The sequence below is a fragment of the Falco peregrinus genome, chromosome 1, assembly GCF_023634155.1.
Source record: "Falco peregrinus isolate bFalPer1 chromosome 1, bFalPer1.pri, whole genome shotgun sequence".
NCBI lineage: Eukaryota > Metazoa > Chordata > Aves > Falconiformes > Falconidae > Falco > Falco peregrinus.
The window spans coordinates 107321588-107340950 of NC_073721.1; the positions used below are offsets into that span (position 1 = coordinate 107321588).

At 45.5% G+C, this 19363-nt stretch overlaps 2 protein-coding genes across 7 annotated transcripts in view; one reads left to right on the forward strand and one right to left on the reverse strand.

Moving 5' to 3' along the window:
• Positions 1-539, forward strand: part of ETFA (electron transfer flavoprotein subunit alpha) — a 31016-nt gene extending 30477 nt beyond the window's left edge. For both annotated transcript variants that reach the window (XM_055805794.1, XM_055805789.1), the window contains one exon: positions 441-539. In XM_055805794.1, the coding sequence (XP_055661769.1) occupies positions 441-479 (39 nt within the window). In that variant the 3' untranslated portion in view covers positions 480-539. The remainder of the gene's footprint in view (positions 1-440) is intronic.
• A 132-nt stretch (positions 540-671) lies between these two features.
• Positions 672-19363, reverse strand: part of TMEM266 (transmembrane protein 266) — an 86497-nt gene continuing 67805 nt past the window's right edge. For all 5 annotated transcript variants that reach the window (XM_055805738.1, XM_055805745.1, XM_055805718.1 and 2 more), the window contains 3 exons: positions 15927-16113; positions 4343-4393; positions 672-1671 (listed from right to left, as the gene is read on the reverse strand). In XM_055805738.1, the coding sequence (XP_055661713.1) occupies positions 1088-1671; positions 4343-4393; positions 15927-16113 (822 nt within the window). In that variant the 3' untranslated portion in view covers positions 672-1087. The remainder of the gene's footprint in view (positions 1672-4342; positions 4394-15926; positions 16114-19363) is intronic.

Here is a 19363-nt window from a genome sequence, read left to right on the forward strand (position 1 = left end):
TGCGAGCCGCCTGCGTTGAGTGGCAGGAGCTTGTAGTGGCTCTGTGACGAGGCGTGGGCAGCAGCTCTGCCAGCACTTAATGCCATTCCTGAAATAATGCCCGCTGGCTCAGCGGCGAGCACAGGCCCTTCCGTAAGCCAGGGACAGTCCCATTCTGAAGAAACACCATGTAGACAATTTCCTTAATAAATTTTGTACGAATGCATTATTTCCACCTAATGGAAATGTAGCACTCTTAAATAATTAAGAGGCTTTATTCAGCAGGAGAGAAGTGGGGAGTGCTGTGAGCTGGGGTGACCCACAGCCCCTGGAGTGCTGTGCTGGGCAGGAGGGGTGGGAGGGTGGGGAGTGACTGGGGGGTTGGGTGCTGCACAGGGAGAGGTTGGGGGGAGGCGGGGGCAGAGGGGGAGCATGCACTACCCTGGCACTGGTGCTCGCAGGCAGTGCCCGAGATGACGGAGCTCCTGAAGAAGAAGTGAGGGACGGCGACGGACCCCGCACTGCAGTCCCTAAGGGCAAATAAAGGCTTGTACTGGAAAGAGGGGGCTGCTGTGGTACTTCTTTTTGGGCGGGCAGCGGGGTAGCGCGCGGCGTGGTGGTGGGGTGGAAGACAGGCAGGAGGGGAAGGGAATGAAGAAGGGCTCCGAGGCAGGAGGCAGCACAGGAGCCGGTACGTTTGTCAGTGTTTATTCCCAGCCCCACTCAGCCGCTGCGTGGGGTCAGGCCGGGGGGCCAGGCTGTCCCGCAGCTCCGTCCTGCCCCCGGGCGCCGTGGGGGGGCTGGGCCCTGCACTGCTGGAAGGCCCACGGTGCCCGGGAGCACCGCCCGGCTGGGGGCAGGGCAGGTCCCTCGTCTGTCCCCCCAGGCACTGTGGGTCGATGTTGGCCTAAGACTGCTGGAAGGGCCCTCGTGCTGCAGAAGACGCCGTAGGGCCCGGCTGGCCCAGAGGCGACGCTGGCTTCACCCTGGGCTGGCGGCTGCTGCGGGGGAGGCCGCGGCTCTCACGCCTTTCCTGCAGTGCTGTCGCCGTGCCTGTGGCAGCCTCGTGCCCCAGCACAGTGATGATGAGCGCATGCCCAGAGCGTCCCTACGCCTCCGGAACCCTGCCCAGCCGTGGCTCTGGGGGCCCCAGCGCCCCGTACTTCTCATCGATGGCCGGGGCGCCCTGCGGGCAGGTGATGAGCGGCTTGAGCTGGAAGACGTCAAGGCTCTCCTGGTTCTTGCGGTTGTAGACGCTGAGCCGGTGGCCCAGGTCAGGGCTGGCCCCCGCCGAGCAGGCCGGGCTGGGCAGCTTCAGGTTGACGGGATCCAGCCCCTTCTGGGCCAGGCAGGCCTCTTCCGACAGGGACGACAGCAGCTCCTGCACCATGGCCTGGGCTACCCGCTGCTGCGCGGGCACCAGGTCGGCCTGTGGGCTGGCACCGGCCTTGGCAGCGTCCTCGCTGCAGTCCGGGGAGGAGCCCAGCGTCTGGCTGATCTCGCTGCAGGCCTGGGTGCCCGAGCTGACGGTCGACCGCGAGGCGCTGCCCGAGGTGATGCTGGCCGACGTCCCCGTGCTGCCCAGGCGCATCGGCACCTCCACTGTGAAGAGGTCGGAAGAGATGTTGGGGCGATGGACGTCGATGGCGGCGGTGGTGACCATGCAGATGGCTGCTTCGGGGATGCCACTGTCTGCAGGGAACAGAGCAGAGAGGCAGCTGAGCGCCCCGCGGGGTAGCCGCGTCCAGGGGCTCCGCAGGCCGCACAGCCCCCTCGGCTTACAGAGCTGCCCTTACACCTACAGGTATATATCACCGTATGTGTAACACGGGTGCATTTATATATAAATAACACCATATACCTCCAGCTGTGTGTGTATATATATATATATGTAATGTTCTGCATATGGGGGGGGGGGGGGGGAGAAAGTGTATATGAAGTGATTATACATACCTGAACACATACCTGCATACCCCAACCCCTTCATTTAAAGCTATCTATCTCCCTGTGTTTAGATCACACATCTTTTATATAGGCAGATATATATATGCACCCTTATTAGAGAGGGCTAGTTATCTATAAATAGTATCACATACATCTATACAGGTGTACACAGATCCAGCTTGTAAATTATACATATACACATAACACATGTGTAGGTACACTTTTTGCTACCGATCTCCAAGTTTGTTACGGGGCTCTATATATAATACCATATACTTACATATATGTGCATGTACATACAAATATGTATGCATAAATAAAATACATAGGGGGGTATATATAGGGATATACAGATATAATACATTATACCTAGACTTGAGCACACACACAAAATTATGTATGTATATACACAGACACTCGCACATCCATGTCCTTTTCATCTGTCTTTTTAAACATACACAAATAATACTGTATTATCTATATATGCATGCACATATTCATTCTAGCTATATCTAGTTTATGTGTATATAGACACAGTCTTACCTTTTTTTTTCCTCTGTATATATGGGGAATTTACAGATAGAGATGTAGATTTATAATATATTATACCTGTATGTGATACACATATACTACAGAATACTTATAAAAACTTAAAGTATTAGTCATACCTTTTAATATATGATACATAACATCTATTGGTTATACACACATATACCCCCTTATGTATTTTTATATAGGCTCATATACATTATACCTACGTACACATTTTTTATGTACTACATAAAAATATTATGTATATACACAACCACAGAATCACCTTTATAGATCTTTACATATATAGAGAAATGTACATATATTCATATGCACATGCAAGTATATATGCATGTGTATATATGTGGGGATATACATAAGACATTATACCTATGTACATACCCAGGCCCTGTCTCTCACATATACCTGTGTTTCTCACACACGAAAAACCAAGATACCTTTTATAAGCACCTACATCCTCCCTCCCTATGTATTGCAATGCAGGTTATATCTACAGGGATATAAATATGTAACACATTATACCCCACATATGTAGAACCATACACTTACACTTCTATTATGTTACTTACACATGGCTATATATGTGTATAGGGCCATGTGTATTTATATATGGAGCTATAAATACGTAATACACGCCTAAATACATTTTGTTACATCTATAATATATACACATATATTCAGGCCCTCTTTCCTCCTCTCACACATCCCTTCACATGTATCTTTATACATTTTAATGTATTTAATATATGTATTTAGATAAAGTATGTATATACAGACAGCCTCACACATATGTATGTAAAGACATATACAGATATCTTTACATATATGTATATAGTCACAACTTTATACATATATAATGTCATATATATGGGGATATATGTATGGAGATACATATATGATACATTATGCTCATATGTTCATATTGTTACTTCTGCCTTTGTGCATATATGTGGGATATACACCTGTAATACATAATTGCTTTATATGCATACACATATACACACACATTTATATATATATAATATATATAGATTATACACAGATACATCCTCATATATATGTATCTTTTTATATGTGTCTGTTCTACTTTGTGTATACATACTATCTATATAGGGGTATATATATGGAATAGATGCATATAATATTATACTTACATGTATACACATATATACCTATCTTCTCTATATGTACATGTATATGCAGACACACTTCTAATAGAGCCCTATGTATATAGGAGAATCTATATAATACATTACACGTACACACACACACACACATATGTACGTACGTACATGACATTTCAGGTAACTGAAGGGGGGAGGCATGTACACGCCTGCCCAGCGTGCGCTTACCGTGCTGCTCCAGCCGTCCACCCCTCCCCCCCCGGGGCAGCCCCACCAGGCCGCTGCCCACCCCCCCCCCCCGCCGGGCCGCTGCCGGGGTGGCCGCCTGAGCTCAGGTCAGGGGCCGCGCGGCCGCAGGGGCTTCGTGCCACTCGGTTTAACCTGGCAGAAGGGTTCCCAGCACGGTGCTGGGCGAAGCCAACTCCCCACATCTTTTCGGGTTTTTTGTCCATGCTGCTCACTCTCGGGCCCATCTGCACCGCCCTGCAGACTGGGCAGCCCAGCGGGGGGGAACTAACCTCTCCCAGCTCTCCAAACCGTTGCCTTCAGCAAGAGCAAACCTGTGGTCCTTCAACCTTCAGAAAATTCCTTTTAATACAAACTTGCACGGAGCAAACCAAGAGATGCCACGGTGGGTTTCACGTCCAGGATGGATCTACGCCATCGTTCGGTCTCGCCTGGTTTACAGCACACAGCACAATGCAAAAAAGCAGTTCACAGTTACATTTTCCAGCAAAACTTACCACTGCTAGGCTCATTGTAGTATCGACTGATGTAATTATTCATGTCATCCTCTGGAAAAACAGAAAGGCAGCTGTTAGAAAACCATTTATTTGATTAAGGGGTTGAAACCCCACCCTGTTAAAGGCTCTCCTCTGCTCTGCACGCCCGGAGCACCACCTTTTGTGTGTTTTTAGGTCAGAACAGGTGTGATTTGGCAACACACCCCACCCACCCCGTGGCTGCAGCCAAAATAAGGGTTATCATTTATTGCGGTTCTTTATGGCAGCAGCCTGGGAATGAGGCGTGCTGGGTTCCACAGAACACATGCTCTGGACCTTTCCAGAGAGTGACGCAGGGCTGACCAGTTGCCCCGGCCCAGCTTCTCGCCACCTGGAAAGCCGAGCCTAACACTGGCCTTTTTCTGGCTGCAGGGCCCTCCCCTCCCCCAGGACGGAGCTGGCCTTTACCCCGATGGGCTGAACCGCAGGCACCAGCACAGGTGTTACAGTTGTAACTGGTAACTGCTGTACAGTTACGCCACCGAGTTGTCTAAAAAGAGAGCCAGAGAAGCCAGCTCTCCAGCATTTGTATATCCACGTAGTTTTAATGGTAAATCCATAATTCTAAAAATAATGTCTTTTTTTTTTTCCATTCAGAAAGAATACAGAGTTACTTCATTGTATATTACTCATACATGTGTAATAAATAGCATAACATTAACATCACATTATCTGTTGGCTTAAAACATACCATAAAGATTTTTACGAGTCAGGGGTGTGGTATGTACATGAGAGCTACACCTGAACGTCCATAACGGTCAGACAGACATGAAGACGTGACACAAAAGGGAGAGCAGCAGCTATATAGCACAGACAGCTTTTAGGTGCTGCAGATGACAGTGGGATTTCCTGTGACCCTACAGAACACAGGACACTTTAAGGCACTGAAAAAGAAAATAACAAACTCCTCTTAATGCAATTCTGAGCAGAATGCAAATAATGCTGCTAGGAAGACAGTACCGGCAATCGAGGAAGAACGTCAAGCTTACAAGCAACCTGACCTGCCCAATCTGCGGTCTATGGCGCACTCTAAAAGCATCTTCTCCTTTTAAGTGCTCTTTTTGATACCATGTTTCAGAGAACCATGCTCATCCCTTTGAGCCAGATTTCCTTCATCCCCCTGGGTCTGTGTGGCTACAGTCCTGCCTCTTCACAGCACATTGCGGTTTGCAGGTGAAAGAAACAGATGTTTTCTGGGGAACACTTTCTCCACACAACATGACCCAAACCACCAAGCACTCTGTACCTGAAATAGCTGCACTCGTAAGAAGGCAATCTAACCTGACACTGAAAGGCAACATGGTGGTTTTCCTGGTTTCATTGGATCTTAAAAGCTTTTTTGGCCCTTGTTGATCTTTAAATGCCTGCAGTCAGAGGTGTGCTTTGTGCTAATGTCTGAGTTTACAAAAGAGGCCTCAGAGCAGCTCAAGGCAATGCCGCTGAATTAGGAGTACATTGCAAGGCTTTTCAGCTACCCGCTACTAAAATACACTTCATTTCAATCATGCATGATTTATACTCTAAATGCCACCAAACCTGCCAGCCTGTATAGATCCAGGCGTGGAACCTTCAGCTACCGTCAGAAAATACCTGCCTAGCTGTGCTTCTGGTGATGCACTTCCAGCATATTTAAGTTAAGAGCCTAATTCGAAAACAGAACTAGTTTGCCCTGGATGAGGGCATGTTCTGGCACCTTCTGCATGTGGGGGTTGCCCCTCCTCATCACCTGCCAAAAGCGCACACAGCGCACTCCGGGCAGCGACTGGGGGTCTGGGTGCTCGTTTCCCTTGGCTCTCCTCAAAATCTGCCCCAAATGCCAAGAGGGATGCTTTGCACCAAAGACAGAAAATGACTTGGAAAAGTTATTCATCTGCTTCTCATGTCTTACGGCAAGGCGCAAATCAAGTCTTCCTTGGGATGGCACACACTTACTGCCCGGCTGTCCGCTGTCAACCAACAGAATGTACCAGGGCATGATTTTCAAACCCATCAGCTGCTTTCAAGCCAATTTAGCGAGGAGATCCAGACCACTCGTCATATCAGCAGAGGCCACTGCTCAACACCTGCAGAGGAAACGCCGTAACGCACCTGCTCAGAGCCTCTGAGCGGTGAGCAAAGTCACCAGCCGTCATGGCTGTGCGTGCGACCACTTGCACCCAAGATCGGGAGAGCTGCCTGGCTGCCCCCTTCAATGTTATTGTGATGGCCTTATTACTGTAATGGTTTGACATTGCTTATCTATTTATCTATAAATAATATATATATATTTAAAAATATACCCATGTGTATGTAAAATATAATATACATATATTTTTACCTCAAATAGTTTCTTATTAATAAAAAACAATGAAGAGTAATGGAATAACAGTGGCAGAATAAATATTTTAAAAACAGATTAAGTTTCTGAATCATTACCTTAAAGCAAACTGACTATTAACAAACTCATCTTAGCCATATGGGAGTCTCAGCTGCTTTGGGCATAAAAGGCTACAAACAATTGCAGTTATCTCTCATTAAATTCTAGATTGCTGAAGGCAAGCAGTTTAAAAAAACTGCCACAAATATACAACTGAAAGCAACTATTTGTGCATATAAAATATATAAAAAGTACAGCACTACACATTACTGCGGAACACTGCTTAAGTACTTTATGCTGACATACAATGAGACAAGGTCGTGCCGCAGTCCAGCAGGGTCAGGAGTGCAACGACATTTGCAGCTGGTGGCATGCAGGAAGCTCGCATGAGCAAGCAGGGGCGACCAGTTTCTACAGGAGGGGCAGATTGCTTGTATTATTTAAATTCTACATAGCGTTTTCTGCTGTCAAGTGTATTTTAGTTTCATTTTTCATAGTTTCCCTGTTTTTTTAAAACATTTTTTTTTCTTGTTTCTGCCACCCTGGTATTTTCAGGATCCAGAAGACTTGATTTTCCTAGAAATAAACCCACCTCTTCAGATACACTGCAACATTACCTGCACTTCCTTTTCCAGAAGATAAACTTTCCATTTAAAAGTCTTTGACCATAACAGTGTTGAAATGGTTTTCGTAGGAAATTAATGAACTGGCAACAAGTAGAAAGAAAAAGCATTTCCCTCTTATTTCCTCTGGAAATGGCAATCTTAGGAAAATGTCTATGGATGGTGATTGGGATCCTTTGCTACATGCACCAGGAGGAATCACAAAATCATTTATTTAGGTTAGAGAAGACCTTTAAGATCATTGAGTCCAACTGCAAACCTAACACTGCCACCAAACATGTCCCTAAGTGCCACGTCTACACATACCCACTGAAAGCCTTTATCCCCAGGAGATACAGTGACAGATCTGGTGACGAAGGCCCAATAGTTGTGACCTGAGAAGGTAGAGTGGGAAGAGGCAGCTCTTCCCCACGTGAAAACCCATCCTAACCTGTGGTGAACAAGGATGGTTCCGCACTCTTCCCTGGAAAGCAAGAGTGATGGGAAGCATTAAGATATGCAGGAGCACTATGGAGGAATTCAGCTGAGAGAAGGTTTTGCTGGGCAGGAGAAGGAACGAGCAGAGACAGGCCGTCCTCTGTGGTCCATAAGAATGTCAAAATGAGACACCTGGAACTGCGTCACCTACTAGTGGAAGACAGCAAGTACGTAACTGTATGAGGAGGCAGCAGATTAACGTGGGACCACAAATAGACAGTGGATCTGACTCCAGCATCATCGGGAGTTTTCACTAAGCAGAAGGGAATGTCTGGTTGGGAAGGCTGCTCAGACTCCTACCTATAAAAACAAAACCGAAAAACAAAACAGCCTTCCCTGACACGGTAACCAACCACTTCTGTGAGGCTGTAAGTGCAGCAAAGTCAGATGAAGCCCCACCTCTTAGCCTGCTACCCAAACCTCTGCTACTGAATAAACGTGTCTTTCTTGGTCAGGATCTGTCTGACAGCTACTGGATTTTGTCTGATGAAGGTTTTCAAATCACCTGCCTCTACTTTTCCTGCAAGACTCGGGACACACACTATAATGGTTCAGGGAGTAATAAACTGTTTAGAACACAGTCCCATATAATCTCATCTGACCCAAGAGACAACACTGTAATCTCTCTCTCCTGGCCCTATAAAAACCTAATAAATTTGGCAAAATGCATAAATGACATTCCACCAAGGCAGATCTCTCTTTCAGTTCTATAATCCCTCAACAGTGACCTTGTTTCATCACTGACTTTTGTGAATGAGTCTGCAACCCCCTTGCATACAATCAATACCATCTGCAGATCTTTAAGATTAGAGGCCTAAAAAAAAAGGGATTTCTTTCAAAACATTTCATTAGTAAAGTATTTTGCTTCATATTTTTATTGCCACTGACTGTACTGCCTTCTGTCTCTCAAAGCTGAATTTTCTCAGCTGGAAGGTTATTTTTTTCTGCTGTGTCGCCTACCGCTGAGGATGTGAGTCCTCAAAGTAGAGTAATGTCTTACCCTGACTTCCCTCCAGAAAGCGGTCTTTTCTAGGAGGTTTCTGAAGAAGGAGATCTTTCACCTCCATCACTGCTACTGGTGTCTTCTTGGAAGCATTTGAGGAAAAAAAAGTAGCATAAAATACACTTTGCAATAAAACCCACTAAAATACACTCTGAGCAGGCAGACTTTTCAAGGCACAAGCTATGAGATCAAGTTACTATCTGCCTAACACTTCTAGAAATAGCTACGCTGCTCTGACACTAGCCAGTAACACTGCCACAACCTGCCTTTGCCCAAAAAGAACACAGCTTTAGTACAACGTTGTACTGCAGTAAGAAAGGAAAACGTAACGTACATAAAAAACACATCTATAGGTGTTTGTGAGAGTTGACTGGCAATCCGTGGGGGAAAGTCCCCAGTGAAGAAGCTGTAACCTTCCTAGGGAGTTTTCCCCCGCAGATTGCCATACAATCTCTGGCATTCCAGATCTGCCTGATCCTCGCCATCTGAACTTCACCATTACCAAATCCTCAACCAGACTGAACCTCCTCTTCTCCTCAGCAGCCCTAGTATAGCTCACTGCTTACTTGTACATCCATTTGTTAGGGCACAGCCATGCTCCCCAGGCTGTGCTGTACTCTCTAAGTTCACCTTGCTGGTCTTGTGCAAGATGACCTGAGCAGAGTCTTTCCCCTTTGCTTTGCTGGTCCTAGGAGATCTCTCTCCCTTCCCCTCTAGCAACACGGAACGCTTGTGCCAACAGGAAACACACACAGCCAGCTGGCATGTCCCGGGGGACTTCCCCTGCTTCTCGTCTGAAGGCAGATTCTGCAGCACTCACACGACTGTTCCGTTCAGATGGCTATCCAGTCCCCGCAGAGGTTGGATGGATACCTGAGCAGGTGGATAATCCACCTTGAGAAGATTCGTCAAAGTTAACTTTGCACAGAAACAGAGCGACAGGTTCAGCCTGGTTCTAAGTGAGAAATCACCCTGAGATGGAAGCTGTTATGCAGAAGGAAATCCTGGGATATGGATTTCCATGGAGCTCCATTATCAGCAGATACTGCTGGGACAGAAAAATCAGAACAGAAAACCAAGGTCCTTAACTGACAGCAAATTGGGTGGCTTTGGCCCTCGCTTCAGGAGATCATGCTGCAAGAGCACTGTGTGCCGAGTTGAGCATGGCTGAGATGTAAGACATCTGTGTGTCGGCATGGTGGGTGGCTTTGGGTAGAGGATGGCCTGGGGGACCTCTGAGTGCTCTTTCCAACCTTGTTCTCTATGAATATGGATCTGCAGATCCACATCTGAGTTGGCTTGTTCCACTCGGCCTGAAGCAAACACAGAGGAACTGGAGTCTGTCTCTGCAAAATAGCCACATTTGTTGAGTCTAGAAAGACAAAGGTTGAGAAAGAATATGGCTACCAACAAAACAATAATATGCTGGGTAAACATCAGGGAAAGAATAACTTAAGCAAAAGCATTCAAAACCAAATTGTTATAATCTGGCAACAAATAAATGTAGACTGGGAATTAGGAAAAGATTTCTAATAATTTAGAAAAGCGAGATGCTGGAACAGTGTTATAATGGCGGCGAAGGGCAAAATACTTCACCGCTGTCACAGGGACCACAATCTGTTTATGAAAGGGGTTATTATGAAAGGGGCTGCATGCTTGGACAGTGGAAAAAATTCAAGTTCTGTGTTCCTATACCTGTCAGCAATGTCTTCGCACCTCTTCACATTAAACGATGGGAGACAACTTCAACCTCACACGCGTGACTGTATGCTCACCACTTCTGGAAGTGAAAAGTTTCTGCTCCACCCATTTGGTGAATGTGAAATTCAAGAGCCTAACTTCACTAACTGCATACACATTTATGTAAGTGTTGCTTAAGGTTTAATTCCTTTGATTCCTGCCTGGAGGATCAGTGCACAGAGAACCACAAAGCCTGAAAGAGGCACCTACAGAGAAGCCAAATCCTCACTCTTCCGTGGATACATGGACTTCAACCAGGAAGTGGAGTGCACTTAAGATATAACCACTTACAGGAGTAGGCTTCAAAGTAGATACATTTCAACATTTGAAAATAACCATAAACTATTTTTTATCTATTGTCTGCAGTAACAGGGCTCGCTTAGAGCACCAACAGATGATCACCAAAGGGACTGGCTTAGAGTTTAAAAGTGTTCAGCCAGCTCAGACTGCCTTGCAAGGAACAACTGACAAAATCCTTCCCAGTGCCCTGCTTTGCCTTCTCAGACAGCTTATGAATAATCTTAAGGGAAGCCCTCTGAAGCTCCAGATTTTTTCACATTCCCCTCCCAATATCCTACTTTCTTCGCTTACAAAACTGTGCGTACCTACAGGGAGAGCAAGCTTTACTTTTCTCCAAGCACGATCATAAATTGCAGCAGTCCCCCAAAGCAAGACACTTGCCACTAACCCCAGAAAAATCAAAGTTTGACTAAGAATAGCTAAAATAAGCTTTCTGTGACACAAAGTAACAGGGCTAGGATCCAGTTCTTGCTCAGAGGAATAGAAGGGTGGCATATTAATCTTAAACTATGTCAGTGCTGTAGAATTTCAAAAACTGAAATGATATATGCAGGAAAACGAGGAAATTCCACTAGGGACTCTAATTCATATATTATGGGAGAGATTAAAGAATAATAAATTTTGGAAGGAAGTATTAATGACTATATGGGGCACTGTGAACCTGGCATTCCCTGAAGCCTGGAACTTTGTATACCAAACACTAAAAATGATTTGTGAAGGAGCAGAACACATTAAATGTTATTCTGACCATGACCAGTTACATACTGTACAAGGTAAGAACTCAGCAAAAGAAAAACCTTCCCTTTATAATTCAGAGATGAACAGACAGGATAATATTTGCCATTATGTTAAAGATCTTCGGGAAGAAGAAAGAAGATGACAGCACTTCGAACATTTGCCTTGCTCTTAAAGAAAGGCTGACCACAATGGTCCTGAAAAATCATTAGCGATGCTGATGTGCAGTCACATGCAACAACTTTCACCCTTGACCACAATGGTCCTGAAAAATCATTAGCGATGCTGATGTGCATTCACATGCAACAACTTTCATCCTAAGCTCTTTACAAACTGAGGGAGAGAAGCGAAGTGCTCACAGTGCAGCACGCAGCTTTGCCCTGGGTTTATAGCTCCTAGAGCTGTGTGCTTCTCTTGAGTTCGTATCTTTCCTGGTGTTGGCAACGGTACTCTCTGATGTGCATGCTGAAGCCTGTGTTTCAGCCTTCATGTTTGTCCACTCTGGAGATTAATTTTTTGGCAAAACAAATAAAATCTCTGTTCAAAGAAAGTTAAAGGTGAAAAATTTCCCGCTTTCAGCTAAATGAATTAGAAAATCCCACATATGCATACGTTTTCCACAGAGTTATTCCTACTATGTTAGGAGGTCTCTTGGTGAACTGCTCTGAGGAGATAGAAGTGTGTGAGGCAGCAACCAATCCATTATTCAGGGAACTAGCACAAGACTGACCAGGCCACAAGCAGCTTACAGCTGTACAGCCTCAAGAAGAGGCATGAAATACTAGTTGGGAAATTATGGGACACTTTCACAGAGCCTGTTGACCATCTAACTACAGCTCTTGCCTCTCCCAGCCTCGTACCGGCAATTAAGGCACTGCAGATACAAAGAGAAAGAGATCTGCAGAAGAAAAGGTGGGCAAAGACCGTACTGAAAAGCTACCAAATCAGCCAGCACGTGCAGTAGTCTCCTGGTGGCAGGCCACAGCGTGTGTCTACACAAATTCCCTCAGGTGCTGTGTACCATGTGATGCTGGGCTTACCTGACTTACTTTACTGAACACTGTAGTAAATGGCTACACAAAATCCAGTGTAAATACCAGAGCACAAGCTGCAGCTGCCCCTGAGGAGCTTTAACTTACGCACTATCCCATAAAACTCCCAGGTAGGGAAATGAGTAAAAAGTCTCAATGCTTTCTTATTCCATAACCCCTTTGTGGTAAAGTGTTCTGCACTGAATGTTTCCATTGTTCAACAGAGAACGGGGAAATAAGATTAGCTTGAGATGGAATATCCCATTTTCTCATGCAGTATGTTCTGTAGCCAACTCAGTCTTGCTGGTTTGGCAGAATTCAGGGCTCTCCCAAGACGGTGATTTTTTGAAGGCTGACAAAGTTTGGCACAAACATGTGCATTCTGTGCCATACCCTTCCCTCAGGTGTTACATGTAGCGCTAATGTTCTGCCAGAGCATAAGAGAACAGCATAACAGAGCCTGTTTTGCCTAACAGTTGAATTGTAGCTTTGAACTGTAACTTTTCTTTTAACAGTATTAGCAACTGGGTCCCTTATTTCTCTTCCAACCAGTCAGTGTCATAGGCAACTGCAGATATTTCTCAAAGCTCACAAATGCCGTGTGGCATACAGAACGATTAACTGCAGTCATCGCTCTGGAATCTTTAAGGGGGGAAAAACACAGCTTGGAGAAAATGGATGCAAAGCAATTCCTAGTGTGGTCTGACACACAGGGTAACTTGCAAAACATAACCCTTGACCCAAAAGTCAGGAGTTAAAACACTGGTGGCTTACAGTTCCGGGCAGAACAAGTGGTGCGGAAAGCCCTGAAGATAGCACAGCCAGCATCACTGCAGCACGTGCGAAGCGGGAGGATACAGCGATGACCCACGGGAAAAGTCTTACTCATCTGTGCTCTGCAGAGCCATGTCTCAGGAGTATTTCACATGCCTGAGCAGGTAGGGAGATGGGAGACCCTACACCAGCCAGATACACCACTTCCACACTGTGCAAATGGAGGCACCTTCAGCTGAAGAGATGCTCTTCTTCCATCTGACATACCACACGCTGGTTTTGCTGATACATTTATCGCTCAGAATGGCCACAGCATAGATGAAGAAAACGCAAAGTGATAATGTGAAAGCTGCTGCAGCAATAGCCAGCATATTACTGGGAGTGCAAGCTGGTGCTGGCAGAGCTGGAGAAGAAAGACCCAGCTGAGGTGGGGAGGGAGAAGAACCGTGCAGGGCAGGCTCGTGATCCATCTTCCCCAGGGATAACCGCCTTGTTAAGCTGTTAGTTGAGGTTCTGAAGTCCTGTATCTTACATAGAAGCAATCTCTAAGCCAGCATTACTAGTGCAGGATTCCCAGCCCTGTTAGCTTACTACTACTTTCCTTTGCAAAATAATCCCAGAAATAACACACAAAATCATCTGCCTCAATTGACTGTGACATGGATTGTGAACTAAAGCACTGCCCGTTATTGCTGGGTTCGTGGTCTCTCATGCAGTCTTAACTGGGCCCCTTGTCAGTAACTCACCATGATGGTAGACCACCACAGATGGGTGTCCCTTGCTATAAGACCGTAGGAAGTACTTTTCTGTAAAACTCCTGCCTCATTCAACTTAAAAGGACAATTGTTAGAATAGAGTCACCCCAATCTAGCTTCTGAAGACAAGCACTCAATGCTTCTACAAAACCTTTGTATGTAATACATGATACAATGCACAAAAAATATTTCCTCTGATATAGTTAGATGACTTCCGGGAGTCAGAAATTCTGGATACTCAATACAAACATTTAAAGATAACATAACTGCACCTTAGCCAGTATGTAAAGTAATGCACGTCCTCTTATTTGCTGAACGTAGAAATCAATCCTGAAGATTGTGTGTCTACTTTGTTGCATGTGTGCACAGCATTTTACAGGGAGACACAAATAATGAGTAATTCTGGTAACCTGGAAGTTTGAATGAATACCTTAGAATTTTTAGATGAATCTCCACAGCACTAAAATTCCAGCAAGCCTCCTTATAATGTGTGCAACACTCTCCAGTTCCAAATGTAACCCTCAAGGAACACATGCATAAATTATAATATATCCACTGGGGAAACCTCTGAAATACTACAAAAAAGGGGGAAATGCATTTTAAGGGGCAGTCTGCTCAACTGTCTGCTTTTAAATACAATTTCAGATCAGGAATAATTAATGGCTGAACTGTGGTTAGCGCTTAGATATTATAAAGAGGAAAAAACAAAACCAATTTCTACATGCTTTCATTACTGTGCAGAGAATGGAAAGGATTATCATTTGAAAATGTCTGGTGAGCTTTTTCTCTTAAACCTTTTGATTAATGTACTTCTGTGCCTTGAATTCTAAGGAGTTTGAACAAAATAAAGATACCATGCAAACCTCTTATTCAGATATATTCACATACTGATCATCTACTAAAATAAACAAGGTAAGTCATCCAAAAGTACTAAAGTAGAAAGTGTTGTCTCCTCTGGAATATTACATTAAATGTTACTGACATCAGGACACATTCTGCACTCCACTGCAAGGGCTGGGGGAATCACAGGAAGAAGAACTATGTATTTTCCAAAATAATTCTAGTCTGGCACCTGTGTGATAAAAGTGGATCCAAGTAAATATAACTGTTGATGTCTCCCCGACCCACACGCCTGCCCAACAGACAGCTCACAGACAACAGACTGCTCTTCACCATGGACACACGGCACTTCAGCATCTGAGCAGGAGCTGCCTACCCAGCGCATCACTCCTCTTCTGGCACCGGAGCTGCCTGTCCAAGCCCAGCCAGGCCGTCCAGCATCGGCAGTTTTAAGCAAGCTGGTGAGAGCACAGCCTCTAGGCAAGGCAAGCTTCACAGCTGACGCATGGGTCCTCCTTAAACCACAGAAATGCAACTGGCCAAAGACTGAAACTGGCTTGCAGTGTTCTTAATTTCCCTGCTTTTACCTCTAAGTGATTATCCTTTTGCCAATTCTGATTTGGCTGCTGCTGCTTTAGCATTTGACGGATATAATCATGAGGACACTGGGAAGGTACATCGTAAGTAATTTTCTTCCCGAGTCGTTTTATTGGCTCTGTTCAGAATCTGTTCACAAAGACCACAGCTCCTGCCACTTTGAAGCAGATGAAGCCCCTTTGGAAAAATGGGGAAACGCAGTCTTCAGGGGAAGTAATCAATTCACTGGTAAAGTGAAGGTACTCAGTGGGTTCAATAACTGCATGTAAGGGAGGAGCTGTGCCAGCGGGTAGCAGTGCACAGGCAGCACTCACCTCGTGGAGGTCGCAACTCAGTGATGTTCTCAGTGGCTTCATCATCCGAATCTTCAATCGCTACCACCTTGTATCTCTTGCTGCTCTGTTTGTTCAGCACATGTGGGACCTGCAGCGCAGCCTCTCTCTCTGCAGCCAGGTCCAAATCTTGCTGTGCAAGGTGGGCCCTCAGCTGCCTGATTTCAAACTAGAGGAAAAAACAACACCACATACTGATATCATATAAGCATGGCCAGAAGGCTGTGTTCCTCAGTTGGGGACCTATTACTCGTTTCATCACTAAACTGCTACAGACTGGTCACAGCAAATACTATGCGGTCAAGCTGGGATGCAAGTCCAAGCTGCTGATGCTCTCCCGGAGCCACGTGAGCTGGACCATTGCTCACGATCTACAAATAATGACTGCCTCGTGCTAGTCTTCTATTTTGCGCGTTTGCATTCTGAAGATACGATTTTAGACAATTTTTAACAAATCTACCTGCCAAGTCAAATGACATCTTTATAGAAAACCACTCTTAACAGGTGTTTAGGGATTTAGGTTCATGACAAACATCCCATACCTGCTAGACTTTGTAATGAGGATTTCTGCGGAGGGAGAGTCTATAAGCAGTTCCCAGAACTGTGCTCCCTCACTAACTAGGCAAGGGACACCACAGTCCTCCTCCAGCTTGGAATCTTCTGTACTCAACAGTGTGTACAAAACCCTGGGGAAGGTTGCCACTTCCCTGGCTACTCCCCTCAAATATATGAGCCACAGCAGTCAATAATTTTCTGCAGTCAAGAGGGGATTTGCCTTATGACTGGTGTTATAAAGCAGACACCTCACAAAAAGACAGAAGCTACCAAGTACAATCTGATTGATGGACACAGTGTTTCTCTAGTGTTTGACAGCCACAGGTCTTCCACAATGCAAGAAAGAAAATAATTTCTCTGCAGAGACCCTTATATAACTACTACAAAATCCCACTGTCCTTCCCCTCTGCCATCCAGCACAGCTATGGGGCTGCATAGCAGTTTCTCTGTTCTAAACTCTTTTTAAGATCAGTAGTACAGCAGTGACCAAGTCATATCTAATTATAGAGAGTCTGAGAGCAAAAAGCAAATGAGGCAAGTAATAGGCTAAGGCATTTAAAATTTAGCATTGCTGGGCCTCCCATAGTTCAAGGCCTGAAAAGCCATCAGAGAGCATGATGCTACAGCGAGCCACACTGCACCTGTCACTCTGCATTTACAACAGAGATGGAATTAGCACCTCGATGCTTGAAAACTGGTGTGTAACAGCATGTAGGTTAAATGAATCTGGTTCTGGCTCTTGCCTCTCAGATGCTGACTCAAATCTACTTCGCTGTCAGATTTTGGAATCCACCAGCAGACCTAGTTTGTTCCACCACGGTCCACACCAGACATGGCACAAACCCCAGGCATGCTGCAGAGCAGCAGCCGTTGCTCCAAGCTGTGTAAGCAACTGGAGTTGAAACAAGACAGAATTTCCACAGATTTTAGAAAGAAAAAGGGATTCCCGTTTGCCACATCTGGAGACTATCTGCTTTCCAGAGCATAAGGGAAAGAACTACAGCAACTGGAAGGCCCACTGCGAGACTCAAATCTAAAGAGCAAGAGGGCAGTTTAAGCTTTCCAGGTCATATTCAAATCACCTAAACCAGGGACCTAACAAAGCACAGAGCTTTTCCTCTGACTTGAAATCAGTGGGCAGAAGTCTGGCAGCTGCAGACAGCTGGCTGCATGAAACGCTCACTGCTCTTAACTAAAGGTTCTCTGACAGCGGCAGCCAGAGTATCAGGTAGTACCAGCAAAATACAGCCCTGCTCCTTGATTCCCTCAGTGAAACCTCTATGGCACATCCCAGCGGGCGGGTTTTGTGTTAACCTGTCAGCTACGAAGCAGCAGCAAACTGGTAGTGCTAACTTCTCCCAGCCAGCCCTAAGCTTCCTGAGGCTTAACGTGCCTTTGCCATACCAGAGGTGCCAACGTGTGTCATTCAGTCGTGAAAGGACTGTCTCAAGTTCAGCTTTACAACACAGAGAACTTCAGGTTTTACCTTTGACATGAAAAAAACTCGTAAATCCTAAAATATCTCATATTTCACTTTTCAAAGGAGAAAGATACCCTTTCGGACACTCCCTTGATTTAAAGGAAGAAATGCACTCAAACACGATAGGCAAAAAATAAGTCTGGAGGTTTTTTTTAAAAAAAATATTGCCTGACCATATGTACTTGTTTAGCTCAACTAAAAGGCATTAAGAATTAGGCATCATTACTGTTTTTCTACATTTCATCCTTCAAAAACATTCTTGTGTGTCAGAAAAAGAAATATTGCAACCGAAATGCTTAATTCTGGCCTAGAGGCAGGATATGATTTTTTTTTCTTCACGGAAGACAAAAGAATTAGCAGGTATTTTGTAACACAGATAGATAAAGCTACCTAAAAGTCAGCTCAACAACTGTAGTTCTGCCTCACACCCAATTTAACCAGCTTAAGCATTTACAAAGATTGGCTAAAAATCGTAACAATCAAAAGCTTGAAGGGCATCGCTGCATTTTACAGATATAAAAAAGGAAGCACATTGGGTGAACCTTCCTGCCACGGTGAAAAATGGGGTAAAAGACCAGACCTTCTGATGGCCACTTACATGTTCTATTTGATAAAGCAAGCATTTCCAAATATCCACAGATTATTGTAAATCTTTAACTTCTCCACGGCCATCCAGTTTTTAACAGATGAGCTCATAAATATTATTGTTCAATTCGGCTCTGCCAATGCCATCAAGCTACGAACTATTGAGCCTGGCACGCCGGACAAAGCAGCAGTCTGCAACCACTGCTGGGATCACCACTCCGGACAGCTACACTTTATACAAACAAGTCTTTATTTCCTATTTAAGTGGGAGAAATGCCTGCCTCGGTTGACTCCGGCCGCGCAGCACGGGGCAGGGGCTCCGCGCAGCAGCCGCCTTCGCGGTTCCCGGGCTCGGCCAGCGCCGCCGGACGCCACCCAGGAGGGGCTCTGCTGCCCCCTGGCGGCCGGAGGCAGAGCTGCAACCCGGCCGCGCAGCCGGAGCACACCTGCCGGGGACGGGCGCACAATGGCACATTCTAGCAGCAGGAACCAGAACCCAGACCTGATGTCTTGGCTCACGCAACGCTTCCCTCATCCACTGCCTGAGGATAAGAAGGTATGCAGGACTTGCAACGTTATAAGTGATATGCGACCCCTCTTTTATTGCTAGCCGCAAACACAATCCACATGCTTGTCTTACTTTCAGCTATTAACGCAGCTAGTTCAGCAAGTCTGCAGTCCAGAACTGAACATGAGAATGTCAAGAGCAGATATGGAAATTGAATTCCTAGGCACAGTAAAGCAGCACAGTGCTCTGGACTTCAGCAACACGTGCAAGGTGAATAGCAGCGCCCAGAGA